General features: G+C 44.5%; 1 protein-coding gene across 1 annotated transcript in view; it reads right to left on the bottom strand.

The window, feature by feature from the left end:
- Window positions 1–22,310, bottom strand: part of lrrc49 (leucine rich repeat containing 49) — a gene marked incomplete at both ends in the record, with an annotated part of 262,827 nt that overhangs the window by 155,956 nt on the left and 84,561 nt on the right. Inside the window, 2 exons of the mRNA XM_084337119.1 lie at window positions 1,246–1,329; window positions 14,503–14,650. Coding sequence (XP_084193245.1) covers window positions 1,246–1,329; window positions 14,503–14,650 — 232 coding nt within the window. The remainder of the gene's footprint in view (window positions 1–1,245; window positions 1,330–14,502; window positions 14,651–22,310) is intronic.

The following is a 22,310-nucleotide window of genomic DNA, read 5'->3' as shown; positions in this document are numbered from 1 at the left end:
CATCAGATGATGCGTAGAAACTTCTAGAAGTACGTCCAGTTGAAACTTTTTATCTCGCACAGATTCCTACCAAACTGTATTTGATCATCAATATAATGCATTTAGGGCTATAAATCACGTTCTGAAGAAAGCTGCAGAAAACGATAAAAACATACTTATACTTTAGACCATATTTTAGTATGAATATGTGAATGAAAAAGTTTAACGTTGCTACACCCTGAACAATACATATAGGACATTGAATGGGCCATAATAATGGCAATGTAGCAATAGAATTTAAAAAGTTATAGCCCTGCAAAGAAGGAGAACTTCTCCATAGACAAATAGAGCTGGCGGAGGATGGTATATTAAGAATTTAACCCATGGCGATTAAAGTGTTAAGTTGTCATTGTTAAAAATATTGTGAAACTAATTTAAACAAATGGCTGTTTACTTGCTGACAGAACTCCCACATTCCTATTTACTTGTCAATGAGTTGGACAGCACAACCTATTCCTGCCTAAAGTGAATATTTGATTTGGAAAGAAAATCTACTCCCTGAAGTCAGTGAAATGAACGTGAACTGATCCCTCCCAACCCTGCTACTCACACAGTGTCAGACATGCAACACGACTTGATGCCATTGTGTTAAGAGGAGCGACGGGTTAATCACTTTGTAGAGATACAGGCTAGCAGCACAGCGTAAGTACAGAATAGAGTAGGGGGTGTGAATCACAGAAGTCTCATATTCAAGACTTTTGTTGCAGCCAGAGCTTCTTGTTCTATCAGATTAGAGAGCTCTTCGTACAGTGTAGTTGCGATGCTTGGGGGCTTTATACGATAATATTGTGATTCTCCATGTTCTGTGATAATGTACCTTCAAGTAGTGAGTGATTCAGTGCTGCAGGATAAATTGAAATGTATCACTCCGGTTTCCGTTCATTTGACTGAAGGGAAAAAGCCACAAATCAGTTACCAGACTGAATTCAAAGCCCTTTTTCACCATCTAGCAGTCAAGGTGACCTTTCCCTCCCCGCCCTCCCATTTTCAAGATAATTTACAAGCACGGCATTAGAAAGTCTTTCATTGAAAGGAATAGTTGCCATGAAAAATACTGTGATACTGGCCACATCACATATCTCTACAATACAGAGGGTACAAATACCATGGTACCATACGGTTATCCATATTTTCTCCCACCTCTTGCAAAAAAGGCGGAGAACTGAACCAAAAAAGAGGAAGTTAATCTGACTGTATCGGAGGTACCTTATGAATGGTTTGCTTATGGCCCTCTCTCCTCTTCTCCTCTTCCTTCCGGACCTGGATGCAGGCCATGCGCCGCTCCTCGTCCTGCGGGGGACAATCAGTATGATCAGGGTGTCGCAGGGGGAGGGGTCAGCTGTGCAGGCTGGGTCGGCGTGGAGTGAAGGTGGGTCGGATATGCGGGAGACAATCCCACACCAGCCAGCAGCATCCCAGGATTATCTGTCTGACTGAGCCCAGCTGTTAGGCAGAGCCAACAAGACTCCCAGAATGCAACGCTGCAGACACAATCTGAGAGTGTGGCAGCTGAGCCGAGGGCGGGGGTAGGGGGTATTCAGCTGTGACGAGTCAGGGGAGAACATGTCTCGGTCTGGTCAATAAGGGGGTGAAATACAAAACTGACTCTGGAGCTGTGGTGATGGATTATTCTGTGGCTATTTCACTTGGTGAGGGAGAACCAGGCTTGTCTTTATTAGGCTTATTTGTTGTTCATTCACAAACATGTGTGATGAGAGCAGAAGTATTACCCAACTGTGTATGCTATTATTCTATGAGGCCTAATCATTATCTCATTGATTACAGAGAGGGGTTGTTTGCAGGTATACTGTCATACACTATGGGCGGGATCCACAAAGAATGGATTGCACGGTGCTAATTGCACCCTTACTTACAATTCATTATTAATTGAAAATGGGGGACCCTGATGTAAACAAGACGATTGTCTTTCTCTGGTCTGCATCCCCTTAACAATTGTGTGTATTGAGCTGTACTGTATTGTACCCATTCTGCAATCTGTTAATAAAAATGTCAATCAATCAATCACCGCACTAGGCAACCGGTAATTAGTCCCACGGCCACTACTTTAAAAAAGAATCTGTGTTGAAATCCAAAAATTTGGAGTCAGAGGAGCAGCTTCCTGCCATTGATTTATTCTGCCCCCAAGCTGCGCAAAAGTGCCAGCAAATGTTGCAGTATTGCCTCACAATTCCCTCACAATTGTCTGTCCTTGGATTTTCCCGAGAAGCATTCATCCGATCTTCTTCACACTTGGCAGATGTATTGCTAAGCAGGGATGCAGTCGTAATATCAGAACTGCCTGGACGCCACGTGCACACGCGCATACATGTTCCCTCGCTTGCGCACAGAACAGATGATTATTATGCATAAATAGTAGGAAACATGTTTGTATAGGAAATTACTAGTTTTAGTTTAGTTTTTGTAAATATTGCCTTGAAATAGAGAAGCTGAAAAAGGTAGCAGGATGTAGCCTTCAATATATAAAGAAATTATATTGTCAACAGATATGGTTGAAAAAAAAACAATGTTTTAAATATAATTGTAGTTACAATTTCTTTAATTGAATTAACTTAAACTAGAAAAGTAAATACAAACTAAATTAACAATGTAACTTAGTTTACAGAAGGACAGTTTCCTTCTGAAGCACAACTTAATGCCTCATCCTTCCAGTCGGGACCATTTGTCACATAGTGAGAGGTTCCACAGATCAAGCAAACCCGCAGGGCTTGTATTTTGGTTTGGCTCTTCTCGTTCTTTGTTATGCTATCGGTATCCTATTATTATGCAAAGTCTAGGCGATAAGTGCCGGGTACTTGGCGCACGGCGCGACGAGGCCAGTGAAAATTGTGAACGCATTTTTGTGCACATGCACGCGTGTGCACATCCGTGCGCGTACTTCTGCTCAGAAGAAACTGCTAGGACGGCGTGGTACAGAGTGGGACCACCACTGCATGCATCACTGTTGCTAAGGACCCAAGAAGGTGCAGTGTCTTAGGCTGCGGTTACACCTTTCGTTTCATCTTCGTATTGTTGTCATATGCGTTTCGCCGCGACGTCGTGCGCCTCGAGTCACACTTTCGTTTTTTTTTTTTGTTTTTGTCACCTGAGCACACTGATGTAGTACACTGCCAAAGCAGTAGGTGGCAGTAGGTGGCAAACATGAAGGCAATTTCAACCAATCAGAACTTGAATGTGCCAATACACTTCCTGGAAGCTCCAGCAAAGAAAATGTCAACAAGGCGGGCGCTTATGAGCGCCACCATCTTGCTATTTACCCAATGCAGCAATTATTTTTCAGCAAAGCCTAATAAAAGTGCAATAAACAAAACGGATACATTCACTGTGTGTTCTGCCTGTCATTTGTTGATGAAACAAAACTAACATCAACACAAGTGACCACCAAGAGCGGATAGTTTAGTCTAAAAAAAGATCAGTAGCATTGTTAGCTGCATGCTAACGTCAATGGAATTTGCCATTATAACAGTATAGCATTGTGGCTAGAAGCTAACGTTAGCTCACGCTACTTAGCCAGCACCAAACTGATGATATCGGGAGCTATGAGTAGTTAGATAACACTAGAGACAACGCTGTGTGTATTAAACAAAGGTGAATAGATGACTGGGCCATTTTGTTTAATGCTTGTTAAGTTGAAAGAGGAGCTTTGAGCTAACAGGGTTTGATAGCTAACACTAGCTCATGTTATCCAGTGGCAGTGCCAATCGGTAATGCTAGCAGAATGAATGGATGTAAACTTTATTTAACATATTGCATATGGGTACAATACAATACGGCTCAATACAAACAATTGTTAAGGGAATGCAGACTGTTGTAGCTTGGACTGGGGTCCTTATAACAATAACTTGACAACACATAGTAGCTGCAGCTATTTGGTTTGGGACAGCTCTCGGAAGGGCACGCAGATGGTATCTACTGCGCATGGGCGTTTTCGCAACAACGGCTCTGTGCAGACTACATGCTGTTGTCGGCGCGTTTTTTTAGCGGTTCTCCAAAACGCAAACACAATTTAGCGTTTCAGCCGTATCCGCAAAAAAACGCCAAAAAACGCATTTCTGTGTAATAGGGACATGAAACGTATTCAAAAACGTATAAAAAAACGCCACAAATACACTAGTCTAACCATGGCCTTAGTCTGAAGTTGATTGGATGAGCAGTTCTTGATCCAAATGGGCACTGCACTAGTAATAGCCAAACTGCAGTCAGACAGACATAGATTTTTATCTTAGATAATCTGTTTCTAGTACCACTACTGGTCACATGGTACACAAGGGCTAGGTTCCACAATTCAGACGGGGAGAGAAAAATCGCCAGTGGCTGCATGTATGGAAACTTCCTTATAGCGATACTATGACACAGTTTGCATGGCATATGTTTGGAGGGCAAGGTGTGTAGTTGTAACCCAGGTTTCAGATTCATAACTATTTAAGTTATAAGAACATAAATAGTTAATGCCATTGAATAAGAACACAAATAGTTAAGGCTATTATGAACATAAGTAGTTCTGTATCGTTAGTGGCTTAGCTTGGCATCGCTACTGCACTATCTCGCGTACGTGCACGCGTACTGAATAAACCACAAATGTACCTCTAATACCAGTATTAGTCTGACCACACCCCTCATCAGCTTACCTTCATAAGCAGGTGTGTGGTCACCTGCTCTCCTCCTTCTCGCTTTCACCACAAGGAAGAGGTGCCTCGGTAGATCCCCACACTTGACACCATGATGGAAGAAATTGGATTAGGAACAGCTTGGGAAACAAGGATACGTTGACATCATATCTTTATTTTCTCTCTCACTATTTTCGAGAAAATACGGCGATATTGTCTTCGTACTGGAGTGTCTAGAAGATGATGATCATTCTACAAACCCTCCACCGGTTTTCGTATTGGGAGCACGCCGCTGCATGCTTCTCAACTGCAGTTCCTTGCTGTGTTTGTTGGGGTGAAACCTGTCAGGCCACAGCTGAACTGTCGGACATGCCGCTGTTGTGAGGAGCGGTGCGTTCCAGGTTGGGTGAGTAGTGTTTGCTGGCGGGCTCCACTTGTCTGTTAGTGCTATGGGGGCTACTTGACAAAGTTTATGGAAACCGGCCCCAGGCTAGGGTCCTTTGTTTAGCCGTCTAGGCGACAGAAGGCCTTGGTCTGGCGACCATTATAGTTTTAACTAGTGGGCCGCGACCATTGACACTGGTGATCCCTGTGTGTTCTGGACGAGTGGATTCTCTCTGTCACCGTGTTAAGACCCCATCTTTCATATCCAAATGAGAGTATTCCTTCACGAGGGGATATGTGCATGTAATGTGCGATAGCGGCAGATTCATGTTCAAAGTCAGCTATACAGGCCAGTTGGTACTGTGCTGATTCCGCCGGACGTGTTAATGTCACCGTTGTGAAGCGGTGTTGACGTCTTGTTTTCTCTTTTCTCTTAAAAAGTGAGGAGGGTTCAGAACGGCGGCCTGTCTGGGTGAGTGTTATGTCATTGTTTACATGTTCATAGCTTACGGTTAGCCGGTCGGTGGCCTGGCGCGGGGTAGCTTGGCTTCTCGCGCGCCGCCGGGAGCTCGCTCCTGATCGCGTGCGTCGTAGATCGGCGTCTCGCGAGAGGAAGCAATAGCACCCGAACGGTTGGAGCAGCCGTTAGCTTGATGCTATTCTGTTGAACGTGCTTTGATTTTTAACATGTTTTACACTCTTGACCACGACGTCATCCTTGACAGGGGATGTTCGTCGACCCTGCCTGAGCCTAGACGGGGATTGCGTCAACAAAGAGGACTGTAGCGACTGGTGGAGCGGCGACGCTGCCCGGATCGAACAACACGGGACGGTTGTGTTCTACGGTGGCTTGTGACTGCACTTCGCTGATCTGCGTTCCGGGCAGGTACGGGGTTGGCCAGACCTCATAACACGTCTTCTGGTTTTACCTTGCTAAATGTATTGTGAATAACGGTGTTTTTTCCCAAAACGTGTGTTGTTGCAATGCATTTGAGATACGTTGCGGGTTGTGTGTGAGCTGTTTTTGTCACTGGCAGTTAGCTTCTCCGTGCAGATCGTGATGTATTGATCTGGTTGTTGTGTGAGAAACATCATGGTGTTTATGTGTACCGTGTACTCACTACTAAGGCAACTAACCTATGAAGCTATGCTTGGTGACGAGTGAGTAAAAGAATGTTCTTTCTCAGACTGTAATGACAATGAACAGTGAGTTCACACATTAACAGGTTTTCCTGTTTTAACTGGCCGTATTGAGGGTAAAATAGGAGGATTGTGTTTCCCCCCCCGGTTCCCTGGGGACTTTATCACCTCCTATCAGACATGTTGTGCATTAATTGTGTCTTTTGTGTGGTAGGGATACGATGTAACTCTCAGCTTGATTGCTGAGGTTGTGCTAAATCTGCTGGAGAAACTTATTTCCTAAAGGGAAATTGGTTTGGTTGCTGTCATGTGTGCTTAGCAAGGCCTGTGGTCGATACTAATCAAGAATGATGTATTCTCTCATTGTGAAAAAAACGGCGTTCCTCTGTTGAGTGTTTTTGCCATTTTTTGTAGGTGATGATGGGTTGTGTGTGTCATGTGTCCTACAACTGGGTTGTACTGGCCACAGAAGCACATGTGTATGTTGGACCGGGGTTCTTAGAGCCCTCTCTATTCTGTGTTTTTCCTTAGTAAAAATCAGATAGCAGGTTAGCTCGTGCGCTGTGTGGAGCTGTGAAACGCTTCATAGAGCTGACTATGACTGTGTCATATTCTCTTTTTGTCGTTACGTCGTATCATGGGTGTGGGGTCGTAAAGGGGTGAACTGGTAACCTTTCCTCTCCCCATTGTTCTGTCGGTCAGGGGTACACCCCCTGTCCTTCAAGGTTCCCGTCACGTGGCGGTTCGGCACGTTACGGGGGGGGGGGGGGGGGGGGGGGGAGGGAGTTCCTGGTCCCACGGCCTGGTATATTGGGCGTGTGCACCGCAGGAATTCCCCCGCCATAGAGTACGTCACCGTGCGCGTCTCTGTTGGTAGGACTTCCGTGTGCTGTTCAGGTCCATGTGATGGATCTGTTTTCAGGGGGGGTGGTCAGGGCTCCTCCTCACCAAGCGCCTACTCAGGCCTTCTGTGAGTTCGGACTCCTTCTTCCATGTGAGGAAGCCTCCATCAGAGTACAGAGCCTTCCTCCTCAGATTGTCAAAGTGAGTGGACCCTCTAGAAGGGTCCTTTTCTATTGTATGTATATTCGATTCAATTCGTTTATTGAGTGTGTATGGGTTCGGTGCCTCTTCCCCGGAGGCCCTAAAACCAGTTTTTTACATGGCTCAAGGTGCAATATATTCTTTTCAATCTGTACAGCTCGCGTGGGAAGTCTCTCTGGGGATCCCCGTCTCTTTCCTATGGGAGGGTGGTGGGATGTAAAAATGTGAACATTTTTTACCCCGGCTGTGTAGACTGGGATACATACTGTTGATGCTTCCTTCTTTCTATTCCAGAAGTGTTGGAGTTAGGGAGTGTCACACCCCTCTTGTCGTTCCCCTGGGCGCCTTGGGGATTCAATGACAGGTCTAAATAGCCTGTTCATTGATGGGGGTGTGTCCCGACGCACGTATAGTGCTAGCTCGCTGTAAACAGGCGATTGACTGGCACGCCTTAGTTGCTTGTGGTTGAAACAGCGTTTTTATAAAGCAACTGAGATGGGGGTTTTTCCTCTTCCGGCGACCACATCCCATGACCTGGGTGGGTTGTCGACGGATTCTCGTTCATGTCTGGGGGATGATGACGGGATGGATCTGAACATATGTAGTGGGGTCTCACGCCCTTGGGGTGGGCCACCAGGCGCGGTTCGTCCCAACGTCTGGGTGGCGCCTTCTTTTCATGTTAAGATCAACACGCATATCTGCCCTTCTCCTGGAGTAGGCATGTCGGCGTGGTTAGGGCACGGGACTGGTTCTGGTCACGCTGGTCCAGATCAGTTGAACCCGTTGTCCGCCGGGGATGCAGATCTGCTGTTCTGGTACCCTGAGGGACTTGGGCTTTTTTCAGGGGGAAAAATGCCAGGTCGGTCTGGGTGTCACAGGGTTAAGCGCTATGGAGACCCTGGTTGGGTATGTTTTTACTCAGCACTGTCGTCATGGCTTACAGCCATGCCATTCTGTACGCGCTCGATCTCGTCGGATCTCGGCCGCTACACAGGTTGGTCCTGGTTAGTACTTGGTTGGGAGACCGCCGGGGAATACCAGGTACGGTGTGCTTAGGGGCTGGTTCTCCATTATTTTTCGCTCCTCTCTCACGCATGGCGAAGAGGGGCCTGTGGGGGTGGTTTTTTGACCTCCTCTGGTGACCCTGTGCTTCCCGTACCGCCAGGCCCGGTCCGAAGTGATGTTTGCGACCCGTAGGCCTGGGTTAACCCTTTTTGGAAACTGAAACACTTGTACTGCGGTATAGCCGGTGTATACCCGCAGGTGTGTTTTGGAGTTTTTTCTTGAGGGGTTATAGGAACAACCACCGCATTGGGTAACACCGAGGTGGTTGATTCCCTGGTGTGTTGGAGCAGTGTCAACTCCCGGGTTCACCGTTTGAGGGTGCCCCTGCACGTTCATGACGTCTGCCAATCGTGTCAGCCTTCTCTGCCTCGACCCCTCTGGGTGGGGGTTGTTAAATGGAGGCTTGGTCATGCAACACCGCCAGCTTACGCTCCTTCCGCCGGGGCGGCTGTGTTCAGCTGTCCCCTCTGGCGCCTGTCTCGTCCGCAGTCTCCAGGCTAGGGTTAACAGCCTGTTGCCTGGTTTTTCCCCGGTGCGCTGCCTGCTTCCGTTGGTTAACCTTTTTTGTGTGCTTACGGCCATGCTGACTGCCTATTCTGCAGGGTCAGTGTGCCAGGCGGTGTACTATTGGGGGGACGGGGCCCGCTCGGCTTACGGCCATACCGACCTGAACACGCCCGGTCTCGCCCGATCTCGGAAGCTGGGCAGGTTCTGGCCTGGTTGGTTCCGCCTGGGAATACCAGGTGCAGTAACTGAGGGGCCTTTGTCCGAATACGCTGGCGATGTGGGGGGCGGGGCACTACGTGCCCACCTGGTGGGGTCTTGATGCTGGCATCATGGACTTCTCCGGGCCCCCATTCCAGGGAGTCCAGTCCTTTTGGTGGGTCTGGGTCTTCCTTCGTGCTCTGCTGCTACGGCCTTGCCACGGGGTTGGGTTTGCCCTTGACCCCGTGATTCTGGGGGCAGTAACGAGGTTGTTCCTCCGTTCGTTCCCGGGTGGCATGCGGGTTGTGCGTGTGTGTAGTCGTGGGGTCAGGCCACGGTCTGCTCACCCTGTGCGTTGAGTTGCTTGAGTGCCTCTTCGCACGGTCGGGTCCGTCGCCCTCCCGTGACGTCCCTAATAGGGGGGCTACCCTCCATTAGGGGGGGTCGGGGGGGCTCGGCCCTCCCTGTTCTGATGGTTTTGGGGGGCTGTCAGCGGGGTGTATTTGTCAGCCAAGTGGCTCCGCTTGGCCTCCCTTGTGCAGTAGCGATGCCAAGCTAAGCCACTAACGATACAGAACGTTAGGTTATGACTATAACCAAGTTCTGTTAGTTAGGGGCGATGCTTGGCATCGGACGCCGCTGCAGCCCTTGTCCTCACCTTGTGGTGAAAGCTTGGGAAGGAGGAGAGCAGGTGACCACACACCTGCTTATGAAGGTAAGCTGATGAGGGGTGTGGTCAGACTAATACTGGTATTAGAGGTACATTTGTGGTTTATTCAGTACGCGTGCACGTACGCGAGATAGTGCAGTAGCGATGCCAAGCATCGCCCCTAACTAACAGAACTTGGTTATAGTCATAACCTAACGTTAATATTATTGGGTACCAAGTCCTTTGAATTACAGCATTGCCCTTTAATTTGCGTCATGACGTGAGATGACGTGAGTGAGATAGATATCACGACAGCCACGTTTTGCTTTACGGTGCGCAAGTCTTGCTACTGCGCAGATGCAGACACAATCCCCGGAGATTCAACACGCAGTTGAACAGAGCTAGATAACGAGATGAGATAGCATGATAAAACCAGTTATCAAACAGTTATAAAAGATTCCCCCAGTTGCAAAACCGAAGAAGCGTTGCAGTAAAGTAGCTGTAGCCTGCGGTTTTAGTGAGTTTCAATCAAAATTGTGCTATTCAATTGTCGAGTGCAAAAATTGTTAGCTTAATGCTACAAGCTAATAACGTTAACGTAGCTTCATTCTGAGTTATACATGAACTGCCCAAGCTCAATTTGGTTAAATGAAAACTAGGAAGGAACCATTTCAGAAGTACTTATTAGGGGTGGACGGTATGGTCTAAAATGTATATCACGGTATAATTTGAAGCATAGACGGTAACGGTATATATCACGGTATCATCGTTTTTGATAATCTTTTTTTTTATTTTATATAATTTTCTATTTTTTTTTATAAAATATATATATTATATAATTAGACTTGTACTTGTATTATCTGCGAGACATCGCCACCACACAACAAGCTCCACTGTCTGTGTGTACTCTAGTAGCCTCCAGCTACGGCCAGGATTCTCTGGAGCTGCACCTGGACCTATACTCGAGTAGCCTCGAGCAGCGCTACGGCCAGGATTCTCCGGCGCTGCACCTGGACCCTATTGGCATAACGTTACTTAACTGTGCTCAGCAAGCCCTCAGCTCGAATACGCATCGAATCAGTGTTATAAGACATTGATATCAGGAGCTATCTGTAGCTACTGCTAGCCGGATATATAACGTTAATACAACGCCTCAGTGAATTATTTAGTTCAATGGGACATTTCGTTTTGAACGGTGAACTAACTTGCGCTAACGTGAGCTAACAGGTAGCATACACGTCTCTCTACTAGACTTTGTGGAGTGTTTGTTGATGTCAGGAGCTATCGGTAGCTGGCCGACTAGATACCGTTCGGTTAGACAATGCCTCATCATGTATTAAACTAAAAGTGAATAGTTGACTGGGTCATTTTGTAACGGTAGCTAAGCTAACGTTAGCTCAGGGAGACGCCGCCGTCCTCCCGTGTCTATACGTTACTATATGAATTGAAAATGGGGGACCCTGATGGAAACAAGACAAACGTCTTTCTCAGGTCTGCATCCCCTTAACAATTGTATGTATTGAGCCGTACTGTATTGTACCCATTCTGCAATCTGTTAAATAAAGTTTTCATTCATTCATTCCCGTCCCACTAGACTACTAGACCCGTGTTTACATGCGTGCGGTAGGGGCTGGCACGCCCACTGCGCGAATCCTCCTAAATAACTTTTTCCAGTTCGCACATATCTATTATCTATGACTAATTCTATCTATTTTTAGGGGCAAATGCGAGTGAAATAGTCGCGCTGTGGTTACATGACGTCATTGCTATTTTAGAGCTGCCCTACCGGTTACACGGTATAGTCAAAATCCATACCGTAGAGCAAATTCATACCGTTTATACCGTATACCGTTTATACCGTCCACCCCTAGTACTTATAATTGTATTGATATGCTGTACGATAAGAACAAGGTCTATACATTTTGAATGTTTTTGAGAGTTTCATATGAACGTGGGGAATGTTCCATATGCTAGCGCACTTTAGCCTAAATTAGCATGTGGCATATGATCCCACGTGCTGGGATGAGACAGCCTACTTTAGCTTAGCATAGCTAAAAGTAGCCTGATTGATTATTGATAGCTTTCTATTGAACGCTCAGAGAGGAAATTGGTATCTATCTTCTTGTCTGACTCGGGAGAAGACAGTAAGTGCATTTCCCATAATGTTGGCATCTTCTGGTTTTCATCCCCTCACCTAGGGCCGTGTGACCTGTGACCTATTTTCTCTCATGTTGCTGAGGTTTAAAGGTTGTCGGCCGAGGAAGAAAGGAGGGACACCGTAAGGCAGTGAGTCACTCTCTATCTTCCTCAAAGAGCTACACACCTCCACCTCAAAGAGCTACACACCTCCACCTCAAAGAGCTACACACCTCCACCTCAAAGAGAGACACACCTCCACCTCAAAGTGCTACACACCTCCACCTCAAAGAGCTACACACCTCCACCTCAAAGAGACACACCTCCACCTCAAAGAGACATACCTCCACCTGAAAGAGACACAGCTCCATCTTAAAGAGACACAGCTCCATCTTAAAGAGACACACCTCCACCTCAAAGAGCTACACACCTCCACCTCAAAGAGACACACCTCCACCTCAAAGAGACATACCTCCACCTCAAAGAGACACAGCTCCATCTTAAAGAGACACACCTCCACCTCAAAGAGACACACCTCCATCTTAAAGAGACATACCTCCAGCTTAAAGAGACACACCTCCACCTCAAAGAGACACACCTCCACCTCAAAGAGACACACCTCCACCTCAAAGAGACATACCTCCACCTCAAAGAGACACACCTCCATCTTAAAGAGACACACCTCCACCTCAAAGAGACACACCTCCATCGTAAAGAGACACACCTCCACCTCAAAGAGACGTACCTCCATCTTAAAGAGACACACCTCCACCTCAAAGAGACACACCTCCACCTCAAAGAGACACACCTCCACCTCAAAGAGACACACCTCCACCTTAAAGAGACACACCTCCACCTCAAAGAGAGATACACCTCCTCAAAGAGACACACCTCCATCGTAAAGAGACACACTTCCATCTTAAAGAGACACACCTCCACCTCAAAGAGACACACCTCCACCTCCACCTCAAAGAGACACACCTCCACCTCAAAGAGACACACCTCCACCTCAAAGTGACACACACCGCCATCTTAAAGAGACACACATCCACCTCAAAGAGACACACCTCCACCTCAAAGAGCTACACACCTCCATCTTAAAGAGCAACATACCTCCACCTCAAAGAGACACACCTCCATCTTAAAGAGACACACCTCCACCTCAAAGAGACACACCTCCATCTTAAAGAGACACACCTCCACCTCAAAGAGACACACATCCACCTCAAAGAGACACACCTCCACCTCAAAGAGACACACATCCACCTCAAAGAGACACAACTCCATCTTAAAGAGACACACCTCCACCTCAAAGAGACACACATCCACCTCAAAGAGCTACACACCTCCACTTCAAAGAGCAACATACCTCCACCTCAAAGAGACACACCTCCACCCCCTAGCCCACTGAGTGAGAAGGCATTAGACGTTTTAGGGTGTAGTTCCAGGGTGTAGTAGTGGGACAAATACTTTTCCCAGGGAGTAACAAGTAAAGTAATGTGTTACTGTTAAAGAGACAAGCAACATGTGATACATGTAATGACCCCAACACTGATAACAAAACGGAACAGTAATTTTTCACTTAAAGGGATATTTCACTTTTGTAGAAGTCAAAATTCAGCAGTCTTACCTCTGTGTATCTACAAGTAAGCTGGTGACCACTGCTGTCCCGCATTCACTTACAATCGTTTTGGGGAGCAAGTCTAAATAGTGTACTTCTAAAGTATAAATAAACTACAGCTATATGATTGTACTATGTAAAGTTATGTGTTTTTATGAGCTAATGTTGCTATTTTGATCAGTAAATGATCAGTAAAGGAACTATTTTTCACTTGTGGTGTAGTTTGACTAGAGCTAGTCTATATAATGAGAAGACGGAGCACTGTGGCAGTTTTGAAAGGCGAAATCCAATCCAACACTAAAGATGGCAACAAGGAAACTACTTGCTACTGTACAAAATAAACATATTCAGAGAAAATAATTAAATGTGATGCGAGGTCTAGTGACCATTTTTTGGAATTCTTCTTCCAGCATACGTAACTATGGGTAACCACTCCCCAAACATTCATTTACATTTACATTTAGCTGATGCTTTTATCCAAAGAGACTTACAAGTTCTGTACGACAAGTCATCAGGAAGGGCACAAATCTATCAGCTGAGTAACAATGTTCATCAAAGTGTTGCGTGTTACAGTGTAGGTTAGTATATTAGGACAAGTGCATGACAATTCATGTAAATATACAACACACTCAAACTTACAACAAACGGATTTGCTTTTATTTTTCAGAGGTAATAATCTGTAAAGACATGTCCAATGCCAAAACAAACGTACCTTTTACTCAGAAGTCTGTTTTATTGAAATCTGCACAGCAGCAGTTTGTTTGTACTTCAGAAGTATAATATTTAGACATGGTCGTCAAAATTAATGGAAGTGAATGAGGAGCCTGACACCTGGGAGGACTGGTGGTGTTGACAGCAGACAGTAGCCGCTAGCTTACTTGTAGATGCACTTTAACAGAGGTAAGGTTGAAACTTGACATACTACTAAAGTGAAACATCCCTTTAACGTGAACCGTAACCCTTATTCTAACCCTAACTCTTGGCCTAAAAATTATACATCAGTATCAGCCCGACAACTTCCCCCGAAAGTCCACTCTACCTCTGGAACTCCACCTGCTCCTCACAAGTACACACACACACAACCATGTCTTTACCGTGACACGCTTCATGTCGAGCTGTCTGAGTTGAAGCACACAGCACAGGATGGCCTGCTTGTACCATGTCTCCGTGGCTACGGGATTCCCATCCAGGGTGAGCTCAGAGAGGGAGCGCGACTCTCCCAGGCAGGCTAGGTCATCAACACTAGACACAGGAAATAAAAGAACACACACAGCGGTGGAAAGTATTAAGTATTAAATTAATTAAGTATTTTTACTCAAGTACTATACTTAAATTTTTTATATATCTTTTTTGGAACCTTAGCCCCATTTCCTATTTAGTAATCTACCTAGCCTATATTACTAACTACTATGCGAATCTGTCTATAAAGCCATGCACTCAAGACTGTAGCACCAGTGATGGGCAGTAGCTAGCTACAAGTAGCGACGCTACATAGCTTAACTACAATTCTCAGTAGCGTGATGGTAGCGTCGCTACTTTTGAACCAAGTAGCGTTGTCTGTAGTGCAGCTATTTTTAGAACGAAGTAGTGACGTAGCGACGAGGAAAACGCTACACCGCTACTATCGGGAGAAACAGTCTAGACTATAAAGATTTGTGAGAAAAAGAAAAAAAACTCCCCGTAGAAAACTCACTATGATTGGTTGGTTGGTTTAGATATGAGTATGACGACTCACGATTGGGTATGGTTAGGCCAAAACATTACGGGTAGGCCAATCAGAGGCAGGATAGGGCGGGACCAGGGGCGTATCTAGACCCAGCACTTCAGTAGGGCACAGAAGGGCAACAAAAATTTGGCCGGTTTTGGCCGGTTTGTGGGCGAAAATGGGTGGATTTTGTAACTATTTTTTTTTTTACTTTATTTCGGTTTTAGGGTTAGGTTAGGGTTATGTTATTTAATTATTTTGGGGAGCCAGCCCCCCAAACTCCTGAAATGCATAGAAATCTATGAAATAAATAAAACAATCTGACATTTATATTAAAAAGAGCTAGCCACCCAAACCCCTAAAATACATAGAAATCTATGCATTTTGGAACAGTTACTATATATATAGTCAAGAAAGCATTTAGTCATACTTAAAGTTTAAAGTGCTTTACTTGCATTGAACATTGCATTGAACATTGAACATTGAGGAGACATCATTAGAAAGCACAATGTATGTTTCCATAGTTACGCAGATGACACACAATTGTACATCTCCGCTGAACCAAATGATCACACAGCTATAAACTCCATTTCCGCCTGTCTCTTAGCAATAAACAAATGGATGACGAACAACTTCCTAAAATTAAATGAGGGCAAAACTGAAATCCTACTAGTCGGTCCTATAACAAAAAGAGAAATGTTACAGAGCAATATGGGGCAACTTACTCCTTGGATCAAACCCGAAGTTACAAGTAAGTAACCTACACTGGCTTCTGGTAACATTTAGAATTGATTTCAAGGTCCTCCTCCTTATATACAAAGTATAAACATTGCGATCATCTACTACTGGTATATTGAAGGTTCCAAGCCACAGTCTAAAGAAAATCAGGGATGCAGCCTTTGCTAACTATGCACCAAAGTTATGGAACACACTACCTATGGACATTAGGGAAGCTAGATCTCTTAATATTTTCAGAAATAAGCTAAAGACGTACCTCTTCACCATAGCCTTCTAATACACCCCGCTGTTGATTGTACTGTAGCACTATTTTACTCAACAAGATAAATGCAGTGCAAAATATTTCACTATAATATTTCAAAGCGAAGTAAAAAATATTATAATAATTATTTGATCATATTAAATGATCATTTGATCATGTTAAAAAAGGGAAAATAAAAAACATTTGTTAAAAAAAAAAAAAAAAAAAATAATCAGTGGGGCACAGATGATCATCAGTAGGGCACGTGCCCTACTGATAGTGGTCTAAATACGCCGATGGGCTGGACTTCAGCCCTGCAAATCAGGAAGTGAAAATCGAAACGCAGACCACTGAATGAGAATGAATGAATACAATTTAACAATAACAGATTACATGAACCAGTCCGCACGAAATAATGGCAGAGGGATTCGATGTTTCCACTGATGTCATTGATGAAGATGATGCTGTCAACAATAACAACAATGCCTCTCCATGGCCCTATCTGGACACATTTATGAGTTTGACTGAAAAAACGCCTAAAACATATGTGTTTAGGTGTTTATTGTGTCAGCCAAAAACTAAGCTGCTCTCAACTTCCCACACGTCCAGTACTAACTTGAGAACACATATTCAGGTGAGCTGATGAAAACCTTTACTGTCTTTACATAAACATTGTCAACTGTTCCCAAACAGCACACACTCAATCCCCAGGCCATCAGGCTGCTCAACGAACAATAAACACTATACAACAACCATCAAATGCACACAGCACACACATCCCATCACAAACAGTACTGTATTTGCAAATCTGGTATGTCATAAATGTATAGATGTAGCAGTACTGACTATCTGTATGTCATGTATGTCATATATGTCTATATGAATTGAAAATGGGGGACCCTGATGGAAACAAGACAAACGTCTTTCTCAGGTCTGCATCCCCTTAACAATTGTATGTATTGAGCCGTACTGTATTGTACCCATTCTGCAATCTGTTAAATAAAGTTTTCATTCATTCATTCATTCATCCACACGCACACACTCACTTTAAACAAACTACTCACTGCAGCACCCACTTTACACACTTTAGAAAACCTAAACACACTTTACACTTTATATTTATTGGTAAAGGATTTGCACTACAACTCGTACACCTTACTGTAAATTGTACCTAAATTGTATCTCATCCCATTTCTGCTCTGCACTATATAGTATTGTATATTAGTACATTGCATAGTATATTGTATATTGTATGGTAACTCAGTTACTTCTATTCTGCATCGAACATTGTACATATGTCTATACTGAACACTGTGACCTCTATTTTTACTTCTATTTTACATGCTATACTATTTTATTTCATACTTATCTTGTCTAGCACAGTCTCTGGAGTGTAACAGTAAGAAGCATTTTGTATAAAAGTATTCTGTACTTCTGTATGACAACTATTAAAGAAACTTGAAAACTTGAACTTGAAGTGCACTTTTTATCAACAGCTTTAACTAACAGAGATAGGCTATCTGCTATGAACAATATTATGGGGGTGGAAAAAAGAAATAAATAGGGAAAAGATCACCTAGAGCAGTGGTTCTCAACCTGTGGATCAGGACCCCCAGGGGGGGTCCCCACATGATTTTGGGGCCATGGAATGTTTTGTGAGTTACATATTTAAATACATTTGGTAATTTAGCTGACGCTTTCATTCAAAGCAACTTACAAATTGTGTACAACAAGTCAGCAGGAGTGGTACATATCTAGCAGCCAAGGATAGTATTGTTTGTCAAGCTTGAGTGTTATACTCTTGAGTACATACTGTAGTAGTATAGACATATTAGCATAGTTGGTAGTAGTATATACATGGTAGCATAATAGTAAAATGAAGTAAGACAGTTAAAATTCAGATATTGAAGAAGTGTGTTTTTGGTTGATAAAGTGGGCAGGTTTCAGAAGATGCAGAGTTTAGCAGCCTGCTACTAACTACCAGCTAGAAGCTAACTGCTTGCTTAATTGACAACCTGGTGATTATAGCAACTCAGTAATAACGGAATGACCGCTAGATAATTGGACACACACACACACACACACACACACACACACACACACACACACACACACACACACACACACACACACACACACACACACACACACACACACACACACACACACACACACACACACACACACACACACACACACACACACACACACACACACACACATTGTAGTTGAGCTATATTTAATCGAGAGTAACTTGTAGTGTAGCTTACTACATTTTCCAAGTAGCTTGCCCATCACTGTGTAGCACTCAAGTTGATACAGCTCAATACACACAATTGTTAAGGGGATGCAGACCAGAGAAAGACTTTCGTCTTGTTTACATCAGGGTCCCCCATTTTCAATTCATCATAACATATATGACATACATGACATACAGGTAGACAGTACTGTTACATTTAGACATTTATGACATACCAGAGTACAAAAAGAGTCTAAAAAAAGAGTATATACATTTGAGGGGGAATAAACTGTACATTGGAGGAGGTGGGGTGGGGGCGGGGGGGGGTTGGGTAGGTGGGGTGGGGGGGGAAACTGTACATTGGATGTGGTTGGATGGGTGGGGTGGGGGGGATTGGGTAGGCGGGTGGGGGGGAACTGTACATTGGAGGGGGTTGGGTTTGGACATTTACAGGGGCCAGTTTCGAATTGCAGCCTCCCGTAGGTGCTCTTTGAGAGTGGTTTTGAAAGTGGGTAGTGATTTGCATTCCTTTACAGCTGTGGGTAGGGCGTTCCACATTGATGTGGCATAATTGTGAAACGTGTTTAGTCCCTTGTTTGAGCCGAATCTGGGTTTGACATGATTTGTGGAGCTCCCTCTGGTGTTGTGGTCGTGGTGGTATTCACTGACCTTTGGGAAGTATTTTGACATGTACATGGGTACCTGTGTGGTATAGTGTATCTTGTAGACCAGGCCCATTGCAAGTTGCTGTACTCTGTCGTCTACTCTAAGCCATCCTAGGTTGTCAAAGTGGGTAGGGGTGAGGTGGGTTCTAGGAGTAAGGTCAAGCAGTAGTCTGACCAGTTTGTTTTGTGATGTTTGTAATTTAGTTTTTAGCGCCTTTGAGGTGCTTTGGTACCATGAAGTGCAAGTTCAACACTGTTTGATGAACAATGTTACTTAGAGTTGTACCCTTCCTGCTGACCTGTTGTACAGAACTTGTAAGTCGCTTTGGATAAAAGCGTCAGCTAAATGTAAAGTACTTGTCAATGATGTTGTCGATTGGTATAATCCTTTCTCAGCACAATCCTTTATTTTTTTTAAAGTACATTTACATAGTCAATGGGTCCTGTTGTTCAGCCTCACAATGCTATTGGATAGTAAATGTGTTTATAGGTCCCACCCTCCGGCCTCTGAAGTTGCTAATATCTTTTTAATTTGGGCCTCACAGGGTTAACCACAAACCAATGCAAAGTCTTAATGGGGAGCTTGACCCCATTCACTTTGCATTTCTTTGTGTCTAACTAACCTGAAGCTAGTATGAGGAACAGCATGGTGTGCTGATAAATGATTCTATCAATTAACAACATAATTTGTTAAGTAGGAAATATCTGAATATCCCAAAATCTGAACTATCGATTTAACCTCTTAACTCTTTCTGCGCCATACCCGAGATTTCTCGGGGTTTCGAATCCAACCGCTGAGCGCCAAAACCCGAGATTTCTCGGGTTTTGATCCTTTTCTCTTCTTTTCGATTTTCCCATTCTAAACACTTGCGCAGACCTGCCTGTGTCTCCCTGGCACCACTGCCTACGTTATAATTGCAATGACGATCGAATCCCGACAGGTGGCAGTATCGCCTACCTTTTGAACTGGGTCTCTAAGGTGTCTTTCAGTACTGAGGTACCTCCGGCTGCAGGAATCCCTTCCCCCTCAAAGTGAGCAGCACACACAGCCATCTGTCGGAGATCTGCTGGCCCGAAACCTATTGTTTCCCGTATTATAGCCAGACTCAATGTACACGAGTAATAGCGATCGTGATGGAACTACACGGATTATTCATTTTGGAGTACCTTCTGACTAAGCCTAAGGTAAGGTCTATTTTAGGTATATTTTAGCTAAACTAAAACATGCTTTTGTATTGATCACAGCGTTAACTCATTGACTGCCACACTGTTTTCCCATCTCTAATCCCTGGCGCCTGCGTTTCAGACCGTTTTAACAATGTTTGTAGACCCATCGTATATTCTATATTATAGCTATGCAGACATACTATGGCTCATTTGAAATGCTTATATTTATACTCCCAACAGGGAACAAACAGTTTGTTTCTACATACATCCGTTCCTGTGCAATCCCAGGCTAAAGAGTGGCCATTTCCCAAAAAACCCTGCAAATTGTCTAGGAAGAAAGATATCGCGTCTTTTGTGAATCATGCGCCTGGCTTGGCCCGGCGGTGAGATTTGGAGTTGGACAAGACCCCCCCATGTATTTGTAATCCAAAAACGTACCTCGTCCATATGAATAAAGTCAAGTAAAGTAAACAGTATACACAGGTGCAGTATACACAAGGTACCATAACTGGCATGATATGTGAATACGTTATATGTTGTAGTCCGTGCAGGTTTAGTGGTCAGACTTAGTGGTCAGACATTCCAAGTAGTTCTCAAATTCTGTGATGAAATGCTATGAGAGATCTCCTCAGTGAGTCAGCTAAAAGACAACCTCCTGTTTGATGAAATAACATTTAATCCAGGGATATTGTCAGAGTAAAATTCAGTTTAAATATGACATGAATCCGTGTCAGGTGGAGGAGGCAAGGTGCCCTGTCTGACAGCAGCACAGGGGAGGGGAGGCGTGGCTGCTGAAGACGGAACAGACCACTGCATGGTTAGAAGAAGCACGCCTGTGGCTGTATGCAGAACATTCTAGCACTGTGTGGGGGCTGGCCATGTTGAGATTCTATCATACTAATTTGTGATAATGACCTCTCTCTCTCTCTCTCTCTCTCTCTCTCTCTCTCTCTCTCTCTCTCTCTCTCTCTCGCTCCCTCTCGCTCTCTCTCGCGCTCTCTCCCTAGCAACAGAATGCAGCGGTTAACTCTCCAGGAAATGCACACTTCCAAAAGGGCATGAAAAGGCTGTGTCTCAAATGCAAGGTAGCTTCCTTTCAACCTTGAGTATACATACTAAACCTCTCCATAAAACAGGACACGTCCCCAAAGAGGTAAAAATTGCGAGAGTGACCCCCTGCACAAAAAAGGCAGCATATTAGACCCAGGCAACTACCGCCCTGTTTCTATTCTTACCTCCATCTCGAAAGTCATGGAAAAAATTGTCTACGAACAGGTCGAAAAAGACCTTGCGGAAAAAAATCTAATCTACGAATTCCAATCTGGCTTCAGAACATCCCACTCCACTGACACATGCCTTCTCTATTTGAATGACCACATCAAACAAGAGGTGGACGCGGGCAAATACTGCGGCATGATCATGCTGGACCTACAAAAGGCCTTCGACACTGTCAATCACTCCATTCTGATTGACAAGCTAAAAGCAATTGGTCTATCAGTGAGCTGGATGCAATCCTACCTGGAGGGGAGAGAACAGATGGTGGAGGTAAACAGTACTCTATCCCCCCCCTCCCAGTGAGCTGTGGTGTTCCACAAGGAAGCATACTAGGACCACTACTGTTCCTAATTTATGCAAATGACATGTCGTCAACTTGTGACTGCAACTTGTTCTTGTTTGCGGTCGACTCAGCCCTGCTGGTCTCTGACAAGAACAAGTTACAGGTTGAACTCGGCAGAATCTGCACCTGGCTCGCTGATAACAAACTATCATTACACCTGGGTAAAACAGAGTCCATTCTCTTCGGATCAAATAACAAACTCAGCAAGACCGACGGCTTCTCAGTTACAGTGGGTGACAATATTATCACAAGGAGAGATGAAATTACATACCTGGGTTCCATCCTAGAGGCAAATCTTTCCTGTGACAAAATGGCATCCAATGTAATAAAAAAAGTCAACCAACGAACTAGATTCTTGTACCGGATCTCCTCTCTGGTAAACAAGAATACCCTGAAGACTCTGGCAGGAGCACTCATTCAAGGGTACTACGACTATGCTTGCACCTCATGGTACCAAAGCACCTCAAAGGCGCTAAAAACAAGATTACAAACATCACAAAACAAACTGGTCAGACTACTACTTGACTTA

Source organism: Notolepis coatsorum (genome assembly GCF_963971535.1).
Source record: "Notolepis coatsorum genome assembly, chromosome: 20".
In the NCBI taxonomy this organism is placed as follows: Eukaryota; Metazoa; Chordata; class Actinopteri; order Aulopiformes; family Paralepididae; genus Notolepis; species Notolepis coatsorum.
Note: the sequence above shows the minus strand (reverse complement) of the source record. Positions and strands in the feature narration are given on the sequence as shown.